This window comes from Cyanistes caeruleus, chromosome 5, assembly GCF_971803275.1.
Source record: "Cyanistes caeruleus chromosome 5, bCyaCae1.hap1.1, whole genome shotgun sequence".
Taxonomy (NCBI): domain Eukaryota; kingdom Metazoa; phylum Chordata; class Aves; order Passeriformes; family Paridae; genus Cyanistes; species Cyanistes caeruleus.
Genome location: NC_141705.1, coordinates 58,080,638 through 58,102,560, shown reverse-complemented (window position 1 = coordinate 58,102,560; position 21,923 = coordinate 58,080,638). Strand labels below are relative to the sequence as shown.

Below are 21,923 nucleotides of genomic sequence, written 5' to 3'. Positions count from 1 at the left end.
TTAATTTATAGAGTGTTTATACATCAATACACATCGATCATTTATGCAGCAGGGGATCATTATCACAAGCTTGGTCCTGTTTTCTGAGCCAGCATTCCCAGGTGCATGTGAGCACTCCTGTGGATTTGGCTGGAAGTTGATTTCACATAATTCAGAAGAAAAATCTGAGTCAAATGGTTAACTCAGTCCTGGAAGACACTGACAATATCTGAAAGAAGACATTGACTCACCTTTTAATTTTCTGATCGTTACCCTGCTCGCTCAGGCAAAGCTCCCACCAACCTCCAAGAATACAGTTTAGCATGTAAACCAGCAGTTAATTCCATTTCTGACTGAGCTTTTCTAGAGTGAAGAGAATATAATTATTTATTACCAAAAGATTAATTCGTGGAGGAATACCCATCATTTACCAGAAATATACCTATTCTTACCTCAGTTTGGTGAAGGCTTGGGCACTCTACCAGGGAAGTGTTGTATCCTTATACTGTCCTTATGCCCTTTCCTAAGTGCCTGCTTTGCATCATGGGTGACAGGAAGGTCTGACCCAGAATAGCTGCTTTAGGTTTTTAGATCTTTTTCATCATTAGCACACAGCTCATACATGTACAAAACAGAGCTAGTCAGGAATGTGTTAATTTTATATGGAGAGTTTTAAACTATTCTATTTTTATAGCATTAATTTTGTCCTGTATGATTTCTTAAACAATTACTTTTACTGTTGAAGGGCCTCTCATTTGACCCTGGGCTTTTTCACTCCCTAAACTGTATGCTACCAAAATGGAATGTTTTAAATCACAGTTGTGCAGTCTGAATTATTTCACATATAATCACACGACAGTCACAAATTAAATCCTTACCTTGTGACACTTAATATCTCCATGTATTAATCCCAAACAGCACTTCTCTTTCTTGATGCCATATTTCAATTGCAAACACATTACTTACTTGGTGATCACAGTCACCTGGAGATCTGTTTCCATGATTCCATCTTCCCGTTAGAGAGTAGCTTTTGATTGTCTTCTTTAGATGCATTCTTATCCTTTTTCACAATGATGATTTATCTTCTGTCTATATTTATCTTTTTAGGCTTTAATCTGTTCCATGATGTTATTGTAAAATTAAATTGATTTACTTACTTGTTTATAGCAAATCTTTTATCATCTAAATCCCTTTGGGTTTGTTTTTTTTAAGTAATACTTCTGAAAAGTGTCAGGTTGATTGTCCAAAAACATAAATTCTCCAGCTATTCTGGATCTTGATCAATAGGGAAAGATTCTAAACTCCTATACTGTTAAATTTCGCACATTGCTTTATTAATACGCTCCAAATTTGACTTGAAAGGGCTTTTTCTGAGTAGTGTTTATATTAGTGAAATTTCTAATGCAGCACTCCTGCCACTCCACAGTTAAAATCTAATGATTTAGGTTTGGGTTTTCTTTCTTTTTCTTGTAAGAATGCAGTTTTGGGATGAGAAGCTAATTTGTGTTAGATTCCTCTTAAAGGATACATTTTCTAATTGGAGTCCAGATGAGGCTTTGTGTTCTGGACCTTTGTTCTTTTCTTAAAATTCCTAACACAAATCATGACTGCCAAATCTACACTTGGTCTGTTTCTAAATTAATTCATAACCATTAATTCATGTAACCATGAATTGCACTTTCATGTCATCATGTTTGCTGTGCTGCTGAGCAAAGTTTGGGCTCTCTAGGCCGAGCTTTTTGTCTGTATAGTGGGATTAAAATTAATGAATCTAGATTAAAATTACTTTGGTTGTCTCTCTTTCTATCTTTAGTTCAGTAGCTCTGAAACAAATCCATTGCAAATTAGACATCAAAAATCTTCTATACTATGTATATCTAAAAGTTTAAAATGCTGTTTATTACTCTTAGTTTAGTGTAAAGGCTGCATAAAACCTTTTGCTTCCTTGATGTGAAACAGAAGCATGCATCTTTTTATTGATTATGACTCTGAAGAAGCTTTGAGAGAACAATTGTGGAAAAATGATAGAAAGCAATTCCTAAAGGTGGAAAGCTCATTTCAGTACAATCTTTAATTTGTTTTCCCTTGTTATTTTTTCACTATTTCCTGTAATCACCTTCCCTAAAACTGTTATATTTTTATCACTTTACCATCAGAAACTACCTGAACAATTCCAAGTATGTTCACATAAGAACTTTTGTTATAGAGCAGTAATACTTCTGGCCAGTTTTAGGCATGGATAACGCTAAAGTCTGAAGAAGTGGAAGCAATAAAGAGTTGAGCATAAGTTAATTTATCCTGCTTATTGGCAACAATAAGTCAAGAAAGGATCTCAGAGAGAAGGACAAGGTAACAAAAAATATTTCAAGGGAAAACTGTAAGCACCAAGTCGTAGAAATTGGAATTTTCAACTTCAAATGTCTTTAACTTGTACATTGCATTTTTTAGAAAATGTTTCTCTTAACTTTGAATTTGCAGAGTTCTCAGGGTTCTGTAGAGTTCGGATAAGGAAAATTAGTTAACACTGAAAATTTCTTGCAGGTCACTGCTCATCATCAAACTTGTAGGACTAAACAATATGAAGTTGTATTTTTCATGTTCCATAAAGTTGTTATGCAGCCTATGTTGCCATGAGCTTGCAGAGCATAGTTTTGGAAAAAAAAATATTAAAGTATTTATACAACAGGCAGTTAAAGCAGCGTTTGGAATAGATTTTCAGCTCCCTGGTGAGCTCAAAATTGTTCTTGAATTTTATTGTTTGTTTATTTGGGTTGGTCACTCCTTTCCATTTTCCATCTTGGCACCCACTATAACAAATTGTTGCTAACACGTCTGGAACTGTTAACCAGTTCTGTGGGTAGCCTGGCAAGTCAAAGTAGCCTCACTTGAACTAAGACATAAGCAATACGTTAAATTAGTTATATGTGTTCAGTTTTAAGAATCAACATGGAAAAAAGTAATCTACTGTTACCAAGTGGATCTTCATAAGAAGTGTGTCAGGTTGGCTTATTTAGAGAGCACTCCTTTTCTTGACATCTAATTAATTTTCATGGAATCCTTTTTCCATATTATTTTGATTTATTGTTTTATTTGCATACAGAGCAATACTTACGAAATTTCATCCCCATGGCAAAAAAACTGCAAAGTAAATGGCTGTACATGAGACTTCTTATACTGTGTTTAGTTAGAGCAAACTGTGTTTTCCCAAAGCCTAGAAAATACATCCCTAGAACAGCCAGCTGTGTAATCAGCTACAGGACATGAAATTTTCTGAAAGGAGGCAGATCCCAAAAGCCTGCATATATGGGATAATTGTAAGGGTTTTCAGTTTGACTCAGCAGGGTAAGCTCCCACAGAGATATTTTTGTGCGTGTGGGATTCTTCAGGAGTACAGTATGCTACATCCCCTGCAGTAATATTGATCCATGATTCCTCTGACACAGGATCACTACATTTTTGAGACGTATGTGCTCATGCTATAATATGTCCACATTGATTTCAGTGTAGGCCAGAATTGGTCCAGTAAAACTAATCTACATAATTACAGCAGGCATCTCAGGGATACATAAAGTGAGGATATTCAGGTCAATGGTGCTTTCCCAATATTTGCCTGAACGGGGAGGAAGATACAGCGGCAAGGACATTGACATAGATTATTCCATTGATATCTGTGCAATAACTGGTTTAAATAAGAGACATCTTGGAGGAATGACAGGATCAGGACAATACTCTGAATTTTCAGAATACCAGTATTCTACAATGGGGATTGCTCTTTGAAAGCAGACAATATTTCTTTTCTTCTATTCTGTCTCTCTTGGTGAGTGATGTGAGGGGAGAACATTGTTACCTCTGACTTCATTTATTAAACTGATTTTTTGGGAAGCAAAGTATGCCAAGGCTTCTTCCTTACCTGAGCATATGAGATGATAATTTCATAATTATTCATCCAAGCCCCACAGAATCTCTTACTTCTCTCCTGCTTAGCTGTAGTGAGCTTAGTCATGTTGTGACTCCATCACACATTCTGACTGAAATCCAAATCCTAGTGAAGTCAGTAGGTTCAGCACTTTTCCCCAGGTTACTACTTGAAACTTGGCATTACTTTATTGTCTAGTTTTAAATTTGATTGAGGTCTTATACTGCTAAAGTAAATGGAAGAGAAGATTTGTTTTTTTTGTGGGGGGGTATATTAATAATGCACTTTATATGGAAGAACAACCACTGTTTAAGGTTCTTCCAAGTGAATTCTCAAGTGATATGTATATACATGTGTATACAAATACTTACAAACAGTTGTGGAAAGGAACTAATTCAACACTGGATTCCTTGATTTTGGAGTAATCCCTGGTATTGCCATTGTTGCAGTTAATTTTTGGTACAGGAAAGCCAGAACATGCTGGATATTACAAAAAATGTTAGTCAAAGATTTTTTGCGGTGCAAGGTGAACTCAGTAAGCATCTCCCTTTCTGCACAATTATCTCTGAGATGTGTCTTGAAAGTAATACTTTATAGAAACATGTCAAAGAAATCAAAGAATCTTGCTTTGGAGAGTTGTTTCCTAATCCCCAGAATTTACATGTATTTTATATAATAGAGCATGAAGATTTATTGCCCTTACACTACTTTTTTTCCAGCTCGTGTAATGAAGAGTTTCTCATTATTCTTGTAAACACCTGCTTTTTCTTGAATTAGAAAAAGTGGTATGGTTTCTTCTTTATCTATTAAAAAATCAGTGTATTTTCCACTAGTAGTACTCAACTGTAGTCATTTGTCCCAAGAGTACTCTCTTAATTTTCTACTTAAAACTTGACTGTAAAAATTTGTGACTTTTATGGTAGCATGGTTTAATTGTGCTTCCCTATTGGAATATACTGTGTATCTGGAGATGAATGCTTTCTTAACATTGTGTAGATACTGAAAAGAAAGATAATCTAAATGTATACTTTATTCAGAGGCAATACCAAAGAGACCACTGTACAACAATATTAGAGGGGAGAAGGCAAGAAAAACTTGAGACATAGATGCTTCAAGAAATACGAAATGTGGCTACAGGATAGCATGATGGAGTAATGATGGATTTCTCATCTTCCCCTCTTTAAAACATGTAGCAGAGCTTGGAGAGCTTAGAAGTGCTTCTCATTAATTGTTCTGGATGCTTGATTCAGTAACTTCTCAATCTTTTTGCTCCCAAGGACTAAGGTTACGAGACTGAAGTAAAGGCCTTCTGAGATGCCCCAAATAATTGATTTCAGAGCAGTTGGCAGACATTCAGTTACTCTCAGAAATTTGGGCAGAGTGCTGCTGAAGTTCAGATTTTTTTTTCTTTTCCTTACCAGTTGTATTGCTTAGTCTGTTGAGCTTTATGATTGTAGTAAGCTACTGTAACTAACAGGACTGCAAGGCTGTGACTCAAGTGACAGCTCAGTTCAGAAGCAGTGGTGTTTGTACAGGGGAAAAACTGATTCTAGAGATTCTACTGAGATAGTAGAGGTCAATTAATTTCATAATCCTTTAGAAAAACTGGAGATGACCTACATTTTTTTATTTAGTTCATATCTTCCTTTCCCACACTTGGAGTAATGATAAGCTATGTTTCTTTTAGATCCACATTTTAAACATGCCTGGGTTTGGTGTCTTGTTTTTTCTTCTTTGAACCTTGAGAGCTGTTTCTGGTCTGTAAACTTTTTATGCATCTTCTTTTACTCTGATTTTGGAAAATTGCCTTTATTTAGTCTTTGAAAGAGTGAGGAGTGTAAATTAGGAATACTTTGCTGAGCCAATACTTTGCAGCACTGATTGTGTGGAAGAAACTTTGCAAGGCAATATTAGCATGCAGTCCCGGTGTTTCTTCTAATGAAAATGTGTGCTTTGCCTCCGGGACATTTCAGCAGGCATCTGTTCATAGAAATGCAGCAGTATTAAAATTTTTACCATGTCTTCTCACACACTGAAACCCATAAGGTTTCACAGAATAAAATTATATAGTAACAAGATTGCAGTAAATATGTAAATGATGAAAGAGAGGCAGGAAAATAAAAAGAAGCAGCAAGTAATTCCACAAGCAAGGGAACTTACAAATACTGGCTTCCAAGAATTTGCGGGTTGTGGTTTGATTCTCAGATGTCTTACAAGTTGCATGCTCTGATCAAGGCTTTTTCTGCATCTGTAATGTTTGTAACATCTTTTTAACAAGTGAATTTATTATTATGCACAAACTACATTTCAGAAATTTTCTGCATAGAGCACAAGTAGAATTTTGTTCTTCCTGCCATCTTGCAGTTCTGGTGAAATTCTCTGGAGCTTCATAATGGTGATAACTCTGTTCTGTAAAATTTGTTGAAATTAGACAGGGGGTTGATAGTTGATTTGGAAGGATGGAGGGACAGACAGGTAAACACCTGAAACTGACTGTATTAAAACCAAAAATAAACATATTCAGATATATATTCTAATAGCACAAGTATCTTTTCTCAGAACCAAGCTGATAGTTTTGTCAGGTGAGATTTATGATGAACTATATGAACACTATTTTTTAATGCACAGAGCTGGATAGGTCAGGTCTGAAGCACAGAGTTTCTTATGTAAATAAATACAGACATAGATACAAGTGAAAGCCCATGTACGCTGTCTCCTTGAAGCAAATAAGTATAAAATATACCAAAGACGAAATGTTTAGTGAGATAGTTTGAAAAATGCATATTGAAAACAAGGAGAACAGCTGTATTCTAAAACTGAGTTAAGAAGTGAGACTGTCAGTGAAATTTTACACTGAATGGTCTGGCAGAAGTTTGGACTTCGGAAGTTCACAAAAAAGAGGAATGTGACAGTTAAATAGATTTTGATTATGATGAACAGACACAAAGTTTATGAAGTTAATCTGAAACTTGTGGAATAGACCCTGTTATCTTCAGAGGAAAACTAGGCTTGATTCAGTTGAGTTGAATGCAAACAGCAGTATTAAAAAATGCCTATAAAATAGGGAGAGAATGGAAGGATACTTGTGGAAAGTTGAACTGATGTAAAAGAGGAAGCAGATTCTGTGTGACACCAGAATTGTGGAGTACTTTTGTTGGTTCTTTTTGAAAGAAAGTTTTCTCAGAACTGAGAGTAGATACTGTACCAGGAGCAATATTTGCCATTCTCAGTGGGAAGAAGGGGAGAGAATTAAAAAAATATCTTGGGAAGTTTTTCAGAAGCATTTACCCCTCCCTGATTGCAGCTGTCACATCACAGCACCCTTTGTTCTTACAATTGGATTGTGACTGGGAGCAGCAGCCACCAGTAAAAATACAAAAAGACAAACATGGCAAAAAACAGTATATATAGTATAACAGTATATGTATCCCAGGACTTCACTTGTCACTGTTATTTAAACTTTCTCTGTCTTTCCACAGGCTGGAGAAATGGCATGAGGGTCACCAGTTAGTTTTTGCAGGCTCTGATCCCTAAGTAAGCTCACCAAAAAAATTCTGAAGGTATTCCAAAAAGTACCTCTCACTTCTGTTAGATAATTTACCCTCTTCTTTTCATTAGTTAAAAAGTTTTGTATTTTTTAATGCTGCTGCTAAGGTCAGTCAGCATTATGAGTAGTAGGAAGATAGTCTTTCCATCTAGGTTGAAGTGCTTTAAAGGATGCTTTGTGTATGCAGGTTCATGTATCTCTGCCACATAAGAGCCAGCTCTTGGGTTGAAGGCAATAGATTTAGAAATCTCAGTGCTGAAAAGAAAAATTTTAAATTTTCATGACTCGTGGTTTGCATCAGTGCTTGTAAAGTGTAAAAATGACCCATTTCACAGTCTGAAACTTTTGCAGGTAGATGGGGCTTTTGGGTAGAAGCTAAGAACTCTAAACTGACCTAGATTGTCTCTATTGCCCACTGTTTTTTGTAGATAGGTAGAAATATTGTCTCTCAGCAATCATATTTCTGGTTTGCAGGGGTATGAATTCTTTGGTTCATCTAGCCACCAGATAAATAGCAGGAAAGGGTAATGCACACAAAGCTTTCTCATGCCTTGAAATACAGAAGGAAGATTTTAAAACTTAAATCCATTCTTCATGACTTTTTTCTGTTTACCTTTATCATCTCCTCGATATGTTCAGTCAAAGCAGCATGAAAGATTTCAGGATGCAAAGAGACTCAGTAACTCAGTCTTCTCAAAGGAGAGCATTGTCACTCATTTACTATGATTTCTGATACAGTTTGAGGATGAAATGTTTTACTTTAAAATTCAGCTGTCTCATTCCATACCATGCTCTTAGGCACTACCACAGAGCACTGTCAGAGGACTGTATTTACGTTTATAACATATGAACATAGATTTATATGTATTTATACACGCATATATATCACAGAGACATAAGCACACAAAAAATACACAAACCAATTTAAAGAACCTTTTTTTTAAATATACTTCAGAAGATTTGTGTGAATGTAAACATTGGGGAAACTTGTGCAGCAGAAGTCACTGTAGGCAGTAGCATTTTGACCTCTTAAATAAAACTATGCAGGATTACATCTTTCACTGGAAATGAAATGGATGTTTAAAAATTTGTGGAATTTTGATTACTGCTTCTTAGCCTAGCACAAAAGATGCTATAAATTGCCTAACAGATTTGTGCATGAGACATATTATATATGACACCACACTATTGAGTTCCACTATTTAATGAAAGGCTACCTATTAAAATTTTTTATAGGCAAACCAGGAATCTCTTGCCATGTAGTCTTAATGGATGGAAAAAATAAGGAAATCATCAGTTTACATATATGCAAGCAATAGTTTCTATATATTGTTAATAGCATTTGAATGGTTAACAATGCTGATAACCTACTAAACCCCATTAAAATCTTTGAGTGTTGTGTAAGACAGAGAAATATTCTGTAAGAAATAAGGCACAAAATATCCTTCTGCACATCTGTTATGGACTTCCACATTTCTACATTCACTCTGACTATAACTTCATGTTCACAAGTGAAAATAGAGTGCATAGCTGCTCTGATAATTACCATTTTCTTAGAAAGCTGTGGACAGCTTTAATAATGTTTCACTATGCTCCACTACCCTCATTTCAACTTAGATTTAATGCAGCTATAGTCTAAATAGATTAAATGGTTCATACAGTTTAAGAATTAACATGTCAGATTAATAGAAACACATTGTAAAGTGCCCATCTCCGAGCATCTTCCATTCTTTTTGCTGATACAGATTATGTTTATTTTGTACAGAGCATTAGAATAAATAACACAGTATAGTACTGTATTATTAATACCTCTTTTTTTTTTTTTTGGTATTAATCTGTGCTTAAGTGCCAAATGTTGATGCTGTTTAAATGATCTCTTCCTATATTTGAATACTGAAGTGCTACAAATAAGAATTGCCCAGCTAATGTTCTGATCCATTGTAACATAAGTAAGTAAAATGCTGGTGTGGACCAAAACATTTTCCAACACAAACCTGAAAAACAGCAACAACAACAACATGCAAAACAAACTGGTGTGTGGACTTTATCCACCACAGAAATAGAACTTAAAAGACAAATGGGCAGAGAGAAAATATAGTCACAGATAGATTCCATTTTGATATCTTCTCAAAAGTTCCAGAGTGATTAATTCTAGGTGACCTTAAATCAGGTAAAAAGATTGCATTGTACCAGTACACTGGACAGTTCCTGCCTGCTTCAGAACAGCAAAACCACCTGTGTAGTTCAAGCCAGTTTTTTTGTGTCATAATGACACATCAATATCCTTTACAGAGGCAGAATTACCATCCAGTGGATCTCAGTTCACAGAACATCACAGTTACACTCACTCCATCTACTCAGTCACCTCTAGAATTAGGTACAATGGTGCACATGTCTCAATTCTTAATGGAACAGTCACTGGGCTTCCTGTTGTAATAGCTTTGTAGTGACTTTCTTTTCCTGTTTCATTCTGAAATGGTGTGAGAGTCCTTAATTTTCAGTTTATGCTGTCTTTATGGCTGCTTCGGTCTGTGTTGTGATTATTTAGTTCTTGGTTTTTCCATTGAATGCTTGTTCCATTCATGGGCACTGAAGTCACCAAACTCTTAGACTGGGAGCAGCAACAGCAAAGACATGACTGAAAATGAATAAAAAATTAATAAGTAAATAAGTAAGTAAGTAAGTAAATAAATAAATAAATAAAAAGTTAAGACAAATCTCTCAGTTCTGTGCAGTTTGCTAGCCATATTTTTCATTCAGAAATGACAGATAATTCTAGCTGAAGGGAGTGCTAGCTATATTCAGGGAAATTTTTATCCTAGGACATAAAGGATTCTTGTGATTGAACATCACAAATGCAGCAAATTAGGCCCAGCTTGTGCCTCTTATTCAGAAAAAAGTCTTCCACTGTATGAAAAGGGAAATTTGTACAACTAAGGTAAGTAGATTGAGAACTGACAGAATTCAATACATATTATTAGGTGCTGTGTTGTTTGTTTTTTTCCCTCTCTTTATCATTGTACTTGACAAACTTAAGGATCAGCATGTGGAAAAGAAAAGAAGAAAAATTCCTCAGGCCATGACTTAGGTCTCTTCTCACATCTCAGAAAAAAGACAATATTGTTTCAGAAAAGGTTCAGTGAACATACTGAGGTGTAACATTTTGCACAGTTAGGAATAGAAGCTGACTTCATACTTATCAGGTGAAAATGCTCCCTTAAAATAGTTTGTAAATCTGAGCAGGCTACGGACAAACAGGTATTCCTTTTGTCTAATAATTCTTTACATTTTTCTCAGTAGTTTGCATTTGGCCTATTCTCAGACTTAAAGTTTAGGGGTACAGTCCTATCATCCTTTGTTTTTCATTGCAGATAAAGCTATTTCAGTTTTCCATTTCATTATTTTCTTTACTTTCATTTTTTTGCTCCCTGTGTTGCCTTTAATAGGTGGACAGGGACTTGCAGAGGCACATTGTCACAAAGAAATTATTTTAGCCTTAAAATACGTTTGCATGTGTAGGAACTAGAAAATTCAGGTAGAGACATAATGCATATTTCATGCCAAAGTCAATTCAGGTACCTGATTTGGTATTCAAGCCTGAAAATTTTAGTTATTAATGAGATTGTTTAATAGAGGCAGCTTGGTGTCATCAAGAGTGGAAAATTGTTATCAACCAAATTCTGTTTCATGTGCATGTCATGTGCAGTTTTTTACAAGAGCATGTCTATCTCAGTTTACACATATGAAGACTATGTCAAACTAATTTACTGGTTTAGTATTTCAGATAAAGTGGATAGTTTCACTTTCAGGTTGGTACATATGCTATGTGAACTGCTAGCTGCTAAACCAGATAATGCATATTCTTTCATTCCTTTGCATGTCTCTTCTCCCAGCTGTTAAAATAGGTAACAAGCAATACAATAGGTTCAATACAGTTAGTTAACTGGATATAAAACCTTACCAAGAGAATCTTACCTGGAAACAGTTTTTAAACTTCTTGCTCACAAAATACAGAGCTATGGGGTTTATGCAAGAGTTCATGGTTGCCAGGTTAATGCTGATGTAATCCAAGGGCAGCAAGAAACTGGGGAAGAGGAAGAAAAACATTTAAACTGTTCATATGCTACAGAAGCATCCATGTGGTTACAGGCTCTTCTGTCACACGATTCTCTCTTACCTAGCTCCCTCAATCTAATCTCGTACCATGCCATGTCTATAGTAACCTCACAGATATTAAAAAAATAAAATAAATTAAAAAAAGGTCTCACAGATATTAAAAAAAAATCCAAAGCAAAGTGATTGATAATGATAGACAACATTTGTTAAGATTATGCTTCCCCATTAAAACTGAAACTGCTGAAAGTGGCTGCAGCTTAAAATTAATAAACATCACAGTTGCATTGCACAGTGACATTCCTCATAGAAATTCTAAGCATGCAGCATTATATTTTTTCAGTACAAACTATTGGCATAGAAAATGAAGTACCTGAGCAGTTCACATCTGCTGGGGTCTTTTTCATTGTATACCATTTTCTTCAAAATCCGGCTCAGATGGAGAGGGAACCAGCAAAGAGCAAAAATCACAACTAAACAGAAAACTGTCTTGGCAACTTCTCGGCGCTAGATAAAGGAGATAAGAGTACATACTGAATGCCAAATTCATACTAGCAGGTGATTGTAGCTAGTAATGATGACAGCAAAGTCAGTAATATAGGTAAATTATGAAAGAATTCCCAAAGTGAAGCTTCCCAGACTGATGTACTACTCTTTCTTATGGGGTTTGTCACGTTCTTGATCCTGGCCATCCTCAACAGAACCTGCTCATCACTGAGGCTGCAGCAGCTGGGCACACAAGTATTTGTGTTGCTAGAATATTGTAGGAGTCTCTCTGATATCTGGTTCTGTAAAGGGATACTGCCCAGTATCTTGATTTTGCTATGTGATCCTTACTATGAGATTTTGATATTCTCAGGTAAATAGTTCCTCTACAAACATTTTAGAAATGTCATTATTACAGCTTAATCTTGTAACACTTAAGAAATAATTGCACTTTAATGGGTATTTTATGTGGCTCTAGAGAGTTACAGATGTTTCAGTGGATTTTTGACAACAAATACCAGTGGTGTTTGGTAGGCATGGATTTGATAAAGAGAAGCATATGAAGAATTAAGGATTCCAATGTAGTGTAACAGTGACAAGCACTGCAAGGCTCTGCCATGAAAGAACTTGAGGTCAAATAAGTGATTACAGTCTTGTTAAGTTTTGAATATGACTATTATAGTTTCCTCTTTTTTGTTATAGCAACTTTTATCAAAATATGAAAAGAATTCTGTTAAGACATTAATGTTGGGAGGGAGGCAGGGAGGGAGGCAGGGAGGCAGGAAGGCAGGCAGGAAGGCAGGAAGGCAGACAGGCAGGAAGGCAGGCAGGCAGGCAGGCAAGGAAGGGAAGGAAGGGAAGGAAGGAAGGAAGGGAAGGAAAGGAAGGAAGGAAGGAAGGAAGGGAGGAAGGGAGGGAGGGAGGGAGGGAGGGAAGGAAAAAGGTGAGAGTTAAAAAGACAAGCAGTTGTAAATCGTGGCATAAAGACATCCTGCAGCAGCCAGTCTAAAAAGCTTGGTGGGCAGTGCATTTTAGGATGGGAAAGGGTGGATTCCCCCACCTCCTAGTACATACCATTCTAGTTCTAAAGGGTGGAGTAGCCTGTGTGTGGCCCTAGGACACACTGTGTTGCAGTCCTAGGGCCTGATGAGGGTAAGAAGTGGAGAATCTGCACAAGGGAAGGTTTTTCCACTCAGCCCTGATCTGGAATGAACCAGCAGAGGAGGAACTTGCTCTGATGCAGAGAGGACTGCTTTAGGAATTCACAGCTGTGAACATGGAATTTAAAAGGGTGGAACTTGAAGGGCTGATGTTAACACTGGGGAAAAGCTCCAGATTGTTTTTAAAATTTCAGTTAAGCATTAAACATCAGCCAGCGCTGCCAAACCAGCAAAGAGACCTGACGGCTCCGTGAGCAACTTTGTTCTGTGATCATTTGTTTGTTCTGCTCTCCTGTTGCTCTTTTCAAAGCAACTACAGCAGTGGTACTGCAGCAGTGCAATAACCCTGAGATACAAAATCCATTCTTTTCTAAACCAGGTTATTCTACAATTGCTTTTTATATGAAACTACAATTACATATCAAAGAGTGCCAAAAGGAGGGAGGATCCATGGAGTCATATCTTTATACAGAAAAAGAAACATATTTTGGCATATCTTTGTAGTTAAATTTCAAAGCATTTAGCACTAGTGATTTGAGGTTGAAGAGAAAGAGGGCACAACTGTCAAAATAAGAAAAGAAAGAAAAGGTTTCGTTTCCTGAGCATACTGTCTTCAATGCCTAGTTATACTATGATTTAGTCTTTTGTTCCAGGTTTAAATGACTGCCTTAACATCATAAATAACCCACATACTCACTTTCTACTTTGGTAGTTTACTGTATTCAAGTATGCTTTGAAATATTTCTAATGTAACCCGTAGAGAGAAGAACAATATTTTCAAGAATTGGTGTTTCTAATATATTTACCTGCTTCAGGTGTTCACTGAGAGCAATTCTCAAGTTGCTGTTTCTTCTGTTTAACATTTCACAAGTCATTAGTGTATAAAAGATGGCAGTACATGCCAGTGGCATGCAGAAATAGAAACCAAACAGCCACCAGTCCTTTGCATCTTTGTAAAACTGTAGATAAGGAAAAGAAGAGAGCAGATATTTTCTTATGATTCAATGCAAAATACAGTAGAAAGGCCTTGGAAAAACATGATGGTTGGTACACTGTAAGTCTGTTTCCTTATTGTTGATCTCTTTTTGACCAATATCAAAATAGGAATTGTGACAGTGTAAACATAGATTGCCTTCTTGTACCTTTGTTGCAATCTGTCTTGGGTTGGAATTAATATTTTTGGTTGTACTTTCTGAACATTTACAGTCATTCGTGAAAACTGGAATACAGCTGCATGAAAATGACATGCCAAAATGTAGACAGTGTCAGTCTGAGATAACAAATCTTACTAAAAGCCTGTCTCAGGAAATGCCATTTACCTCTACAGCTTCTGTCCTGATACCAAAAAAGGAAAATTCAAGATGTCTTGCAAGTTTAATCACCTTTTGTTATCAGTGAAAAGGTTGGCAGTTGGTTTGCTTATGTACTGTGCAGATAGGAGCCACTTTGTAAGTGTTTGTCTGATATGTGCAAAGCTTAGGGATGGCTTCCAGTGGTACAATTACTTTTAACCCCTTGACTGCCATTTCCACCATTTGCCTGTTGTGACAGGACATTAAGGTATTGATAGAATAGCAGTACTTCGCTCTGTGTAATTTTAAGTATAAGCTGTGATTGTAAGCAGTTTTGTAAATGAATATATTTATGTATTGTGGAAAATATTACATTTGAGAAAACATTTAAAATAGCTCTTTTCTGTAGAGGATTGTGTTTTCAGATTTTAGAAAATACCGTATCTTTGTTTTTAATTTTTATGTTCAGCCAAAAGTATGCACTGAAATATGGCATTTCAAATACTTCCTGTGTCTAGGTTATTAGTATAAAAGGGATGTGTCACTCTTTCCCCCAGCTTGTTTGTTCCTAGAGGATGTGCTTTTGTAACATCACAGTTCCCACACCAAATGTCAAAATTCTTATGCCTGAGGATGTTATGAATCCTGTTTCAAAAAGTCAAACTTTTGACATCGTGTTTACATTTAAAACCAAAAAGCATTAAACTTTGAAAGATGAAAAAAAGTTGATACAATTAATATACTGGTGTTTAATAATGTTACTTTAAAAATCTACTTCAGTTACTTTAGAAAGTTGATTTACTGAGAAAAATTTAATGCTTTTGATTTTTTTTCCCTCTGCCCCAACACAGCTGCATACAGAATTTGCTAGTTTAGATTATGCTGCTGGTTTCTAGGCCACAATCCCACCTCACTCTGGGACACTGTGTTGTGTTGATTAACTTGTTTCCTCCTCCTCATTACCTCCTCCCTGAGGAGGGGCTACAGTCTCCTGCATAGCTGCACTTTCCTTGGGGGCAGAATTTCCCCCTCTGGGAGCAGAGCTTTTGCCAGCAGAGAACCTGAAAACAATATGCCTTGTATGTGAGGAGTTTGTACTGAGGGCAAATGTAATTACTGCTCCTTCTGCAGAGACAAGGATTACATGTACATGGAGACAATTATCTTTTCCACGGCAAATTCCTCCAAGTCAGGCTAGAATCACATTGGCTGGGCAGCAACAAAATGTGCACTACATGAATCCACTCCATGTTTACAAGGAAAACTTTGTGTCCTACCAGTGTTCCAGCCTCCGTGAGCATTGCCTGTTGGTCAAGAATACACACCAAAGGTCTGTGTCACAGCCCTGACCAATACATCACTGCTGAATGAGGAGTTGGCCTTGTGGAGTTGTAAAACCTACTCTAAAATGTCTGTAAATGATTAATTGAGGAATCTGAGTTTCACAAAGCTTACATCAAAGCACAAAAATGGGTTGATTAAAGAGAAGTAGACATTCTTTTGTTTGTCTTGAAAGCCCACATGGAACCAGTTTTCTACAGGAAATGTGCATTTTAAACAAGTTTCCTAGTGCACTCAGCCTCTTGGGAATCATGGTCTTGCATGAATCTTTTAAATCTTTCAAAGATAGTTTTAAACATGAATAAAGCTCCTATTAAAAACAAAAGTTAATAATAAACCCTTCCTGAAGTTTAGTAATTGTTTATTGTGGTGTTTGTGGTAGTAAATACTATAGTTAAGGTTAAAATACTATTTCCACTTTCATCTCATTTGTATTTTGTTTGTATTTTCTTGCAACACATTGAAACACAAAGCTCTGCATTCTGGCTGACACATCCAACATTTTACTCTCAGCTTGGACATAACTTCTGGTTTGTTTCCTTAAAAATCAAGCTGCTGTGGGGAGATTGGCACTTTTGAATTATACTGAGCAAGTAAGAGATACTACTTCCTGCTAGGAAAACAAACCAAGCTATTCAACTTGTAACATTAAGACCAGAACAGTAATCATTAAAGTTAGCATGCCTATGGAAGACCTGAACTGTAATGTTTTTGAGAAGAGGGAAAACTACTATTTTTCTTAGGGAGAGAGGAAGTGAAGATTGTCCAGGCACATTTGAAGAGAAAAACAGCTTGTAGAGATGGGAAATTTTGCTGCAGTGTGTAATTCATAAATCACAGTCTTGTAACTACTGTATCTACAGTCATATAGGTTGTGGAGTTAAGAAACAAAAATATAATAAGCTCTGGGAAATTCCATTCCGTCTTTACCTGAATTAATTATTTCCATTAGGGAATTCCTTTTGTCTTCTCTTTCAATTACCTTGTTATAAATGAATATCCAATTTGATTAACAAAAAGAATTTATTCTATTATCAAAATACAATTGTAAAAGCCACTAGAAAATATCAGATTGATGCTGTACCGGGCAAACAGCGTCAGGTGAGAAGGGGGGGTTCTCTGTAGCACCCTCTGCTGTGTTTCACAAAATGTGACTATCACATGGTGCTTTTTATATGTTCTCAGGCTTTTTGGGGGTCCCTTGGAATACGCTTCTTGCAGACAAATATTCATGCTGGTTTTGGTGCACATCGTTGTAATCTTGTTGGACAGAAGTTTCCAGGAAATACACTTCTTGCAGACAAATATTCATACTAGCCTTGGTGCATATCACTATAATCTTGTCAGAGAAGGTTTCCTGGAAATATGCTAGGATTCTTTTCAGATGAGATTATAACTTTAGCACAAATCTTTTCGTGCCATGTATTGCAATCTCATGCTCTTTTTGCCATCACTATAGTCTGTGTAACCCTACCAAAGTTGGGGATGTTCCTCTGAAAAAATAATTATCCACACTTCTTATTTTCTAAAATTCCTAGCTCCACTTCACCCTATTGTTCCCAATTCTAGGCCATGTTATGTTATGGTCCAATAAAAGGAGAAGCATTAGACATTCAAAGAAGAGAAACTTATACTCTATTATGAAAAATTCTAGTCCATAAAAAAATACTGAGTTTTTCTCAAGACTTAGGACCTGGTGCTATCTGCTTTCTCTGCAACAAATCAGAATCTTACTCCTTCTTTTTATTACTGAATGAATGGTACCTGGCCTTTCTCTGGATTCAGAAATTTAAAAATTAAGATACTGTCTCATTGTAAGGCCAGGTGGAAAGCCACTACACCCTTACGCAGTAATCTATTGATTTTGTAGTGACTTCTCACCTGAGCTGCTTTGCAGAAGTTGATGTGGGTATTGACAGCTGTTAATCTGCAGAAGCATAGAGGGTGAGTGGTAGGATATATGCCAAAGCAGCCTGGCATGTCTCAGGCACTCCTCTCTCTCTTGAGCTGCTGTATCTCATGGCAGCTAACACTGCACAAGCACCTAGCTGGAGGTGTGGGTCTGTCAGCTTTGTAGTCATGAATTCTTGTAAACTAAAGCATGATTTTTTATTTGACTTTAATGCGTGTAGCGTGGCCCCACCCTTGTCTTTATGTGCCAGGAGAGCTGACTACTGCATACAAAAAGATGACTAATCATGGTAAAACATGTGTTTTGACATTTACAAGCTCCAAGGTGTTGTACTTTGAAACTCAAAACTTTTCAAGGCTCTGACTACCCTGATACATCTCTTGATAGTACTTGAAGCAGGTGTGAATTGCAAATGTCTGTAGTAAGAATCCTTAGTAGCAAAAAAATGAAAATGCTGTAAAGGCCCATTTAATCTCTCTGGTTGAAAACAGAGACAAGTCACTGTGAACTTTGCACCAATACACATTAGAACACATTTTTCAGTTTAATGATGAATAAACTCTGATATCATCCAGTATCTTAATTGTCTAGGCCATGTACTGTGGGTTCCAAAAAAGAGAAGACAGGATGTTACTTACCAACATGAAATCGTTTGTAGGTTTGAGCATGCAGGTAACATAACTTGCATCCTTGTATCTGAAAGGTACCACAGCAAAGCCAATTGCTTCTGGGATGGCCAGTATGAAGGACAGAAGCCAAATGGAGAAAATTTCAATAGCAGTGATCATTGGGATTCCAATCCCCTGAACACGGCTCCAGGACGCCACTGCTCTGTACCTGAAAGAGACAGGCGTTAGTTTCCAGCCCGCAGTTTCCTTAAAACAATCACTTAATCACGGTCAGTGTCATATGGCAAGTAAAATCCTAAAGCTGACATCTGAGATTTGTATTACTTGGTTTTTTTGCCTATTCCAGGGCCTCTGCCAGCTGTCAACTTACCTAGGACAAAATAGGGCACATCAAAGAGTGGAGAGCAGAGAGGCGACTGCTCCTGTCCCACTTGGGTGTGGGATTGTGTGGAATTCTGCTAGGTGGACCGATGGACTAGTGATTTCTAATTCAAGTAGGCAATGCTTGTGAGGACAGACTGTATCTTTCACTAAATAACTGCCACAACAGAGGAAAAAAAGCTTCCAGGCACACAGCCATTCTAACAGACACAAAACATCCATCTCCTTCAGCTACCTCAGCTGTAGCAGCAGTGCTATCCAAAGTGAAGCTGTCAGCTTCCAGGCAATGAAAGACTGGGAAAATACTCCTGATGAAGTGAAAATGCATTTGTTGTGTTTATACAGTTTAATGAACTGAGAGGATCTTTCCCCTCTACTTGTCTCTCAGTTTTCAATGAGCTTCTAGAAATTTATTAGCTTTGAGACCTCAATCACTGTCAGCTCTGGTCAGAAGGCTGTAAAATTTTTCAGAGAAGGCTGATAGGCATAGAATACAGAGTACAATCCAGTCCATAAATTAAATTTTCAGTAGTAGATTTAACTCTTGTCCTACAATGACTGCAGTAAACTACTTAGCATTTCCAACAATTTAGCAAAGACAGAATCAGTAGAAAGAACCAATATTATTTTTTGACCTTGTAATAACCTGAAATTCATTCTAGAGATTTCTCTGTCATTAATGATGCAACAGCTTCTGAACTGCTTATTTTACTTCCCTAAAATAATAGCACCTTCCCATTTGGAGTGACTGTGCTGCATGGATATATCATGGCATCCACTGATGAAATAGTCTTCTTTAGTTGAGGATAAAAAACGTCAAGAAAGGTTGTTTGTCTGCTCAGAAAAGTATCAGATTAAGAAGAGAAATACTGGATTTTGAATTTTTGAGATCACAGAATCACAGAATGAACTAGGCTGGAAAAGACCTTTGAGATCTTCAAGTCCAACAAAGATGGAAGGAATGAAGAGCTTCCAACGGGAAAAAGAGGGCTACAGGACCTAGGCTACAGAGATCAGGAAAATTTAGTTATTAAAAGGCTTTCTCAGTCCTCCTTTAGCTGATACAGTGACATTGGATTCACACACAAAGCATTTATTCTGATTTCTTGTATTGCAACCCCTTTTTAGTTTGGAGGTGTGCTTATTAACTAGATGAAAGACTAGGGAATTCCATCCCCTGTAGCCCCAGTGTAAGGGGAATGACAATACCTGAGTGCAAACCCAGGCTAAAGCCCCTCACAAAAAATTCAGCAAGCATTGTTATCCAGCATCACTGGAAGGTGTCAGGGCCTGGCATGCCTTCATCACCCCTGCAGGAAACAGACTGGAAAGCTTTGCCTTGATATCTACAGCAGTGTCATGCACAGCATAGCACAGGTGTACTGCACACAGGCTCTCAGAGCATCATTTCTACAGAAATGTGTGTATAAATACTTAGAGCATAATAAAGCAAACTACAACTTGGAATTGCACATTAAAAATAAAAATATCATCTAAAGACATCCTTATCTTGCAAGAATGTGAAAAAGGAGGGAGGCAATGGTTCACTGATGGGGAAGAGGTCTCTGAGATTAGAATTTTGAGACCATCGAAACAAAACTATCATGGGAGAATTAAGAAAGAAATATCCAGAATCATATCTTCTAACAAATATTCATATTAAAAACCAAATTTAATTTTAAATAATTTGTCATCCTGTCATATTTCATTTTGCCAAATATCAAATTCTGGCTTTCATTGCCAAATGGAATATTCATAGAAACTTAGCCTTTCACACAAATGCTCAATTATTTGTGAACTTTGGAAACTTAACAATCAGTTCAAAGTTTACTTTCTACAGACTGGCAATTTTACAATCATTTCTGTCAGCTGCACAAGGTACAACCCCATCCTTGAATAACTGATGCTCTTAGCAAACAGGGTCTTGTACACTGTATATTTCACTGTATATATTTTTCAAGTATCAAATGTAAAATTTGTTTTGTGATACCTCTGAAACCAATGGGTTGCAAACTGCAAATCCAGTTATTTCCTTTCTTTCATTTTTATACCTATTCTTTTGAACAAAAACATCTGTTTTGCACAAGAGATGTTTTGCAGAAAGTAAGGATTTGGGTCCTGTATGCATTTTACTGATTTTTTTTCCCCATTTACAATTCAAATAACTCTCAAATAAGGAATTTTTAGATGAATAATTTTCTGAATATTTTCAGCTAAAACATAAGAAGCTCAGTAATTAGATCAGAATTTTCTGAATGTGTATTAATCTGCAATTACTCGGTTTCTTTACTCACTGCTGTAGGAGTGATTTGAAAAATAGTGGCTGTAATAATAATTTTAGTAGTAATCATTTTTAAGGTGGGTGTTCTGTGGGTTATGTAATATACAGGACTTCTGTCTAGCCACAAATCTTCCAAAATTAAGAGTGACAAAGTACTGCAGGGTTTGTTTCCCTCATACTTGGAAAACATAGGATATCTGCCAGAGAGCTGATATAAAATACATACATAATGCATTGCATTTAACTCCTTATTCTAAAATCTGTATGAGATTTGCCTAACTTTCCTTTTATTCGGTTTATTTTCCTCTTGTCTCTAATCTTGTCTGAAGTGTTCACTTTTTTCCCCAGATCACTTTGTGCTCTCTATTTGATGTTGTGGCTCCTCTTCTCTCTCCCATTTTCATTTCCAACTGCTCATGCATGTGCTGTCCCCTTGTATACATGCACACAATTAAATATTTTGTACTCCTATCCAGTTATAACATGCTTAAAGCATTTCTTTCAGAAGGACACCTTGTCTGGATCTGATAACACCAGTGAGTGCTTTTGTTCCCCTATTCCTTTTAACTTAGATTAGAAATTAGGTGTTAATTAGGGAATTAGGTGTTAATTAAAAAAATTGATGTTCAGATGGCCCTGTAATATAACAGTGTCTGTCCTGCGACTATCATCAGCCCTTAGTAAGAGTGAAAAGCAATGCAGGAAACGTAAAGGACAAAATCAAGCAGGTATGAAGCAGTGGCTATCAAGATGGGTGCCAGGACAGTTCCTAAATGTCCCCACTGTTGCTGATACCGAACTGTTCTGCTTCATTGTTAGCAACCACAGCTGTTCTTCATTTTATGCAAATATCTTAATACCATAAAGCTCTTAGAGTTTTGTTTCA

General features: G+C 36.6%; 1 protein-coding gene across 1 annotated transcript in view; it reads right to left on the bottom strand.

The window, feature by feature from the left end:
* Window positions 1–8,132: 8,132 nt before the first annotated feature.
* The window catches only part of EDNRA (endothelin receptor type A), a 33,407-nt gene continuing 19,616 nt past the window's right edge, over window positions 8,133–21,923 (bottom strand). The window contains exons 4-8 of the mRNA XM_023926292.2: window positions 18,385–18,583; window positions 14,008–14,160; window positions 11,929–12,062; window positions 11,418–11,526; window positions 8,133–10,080 (exon numbers count right to left, since the gene is read on the bottom strand). Of these exons, the coding sequence (XP_023782060.1) occupies window positions 9,940–10,080; window positions 11,418–11,526; window positions 11,929–12,062; window positions 14,008–14,160; window positions 18,385–18,583 (736 nt within the window). The 3' untranslated portion in view covers window positions 8,133–9,939. The remainder of the gene's footprint in view (window positions 10,081–11,417; window positions 11,527–11,928; window positions 12,063–14,007; window positions 14,161–18,384; window positions 18,584–21,923) is intronic.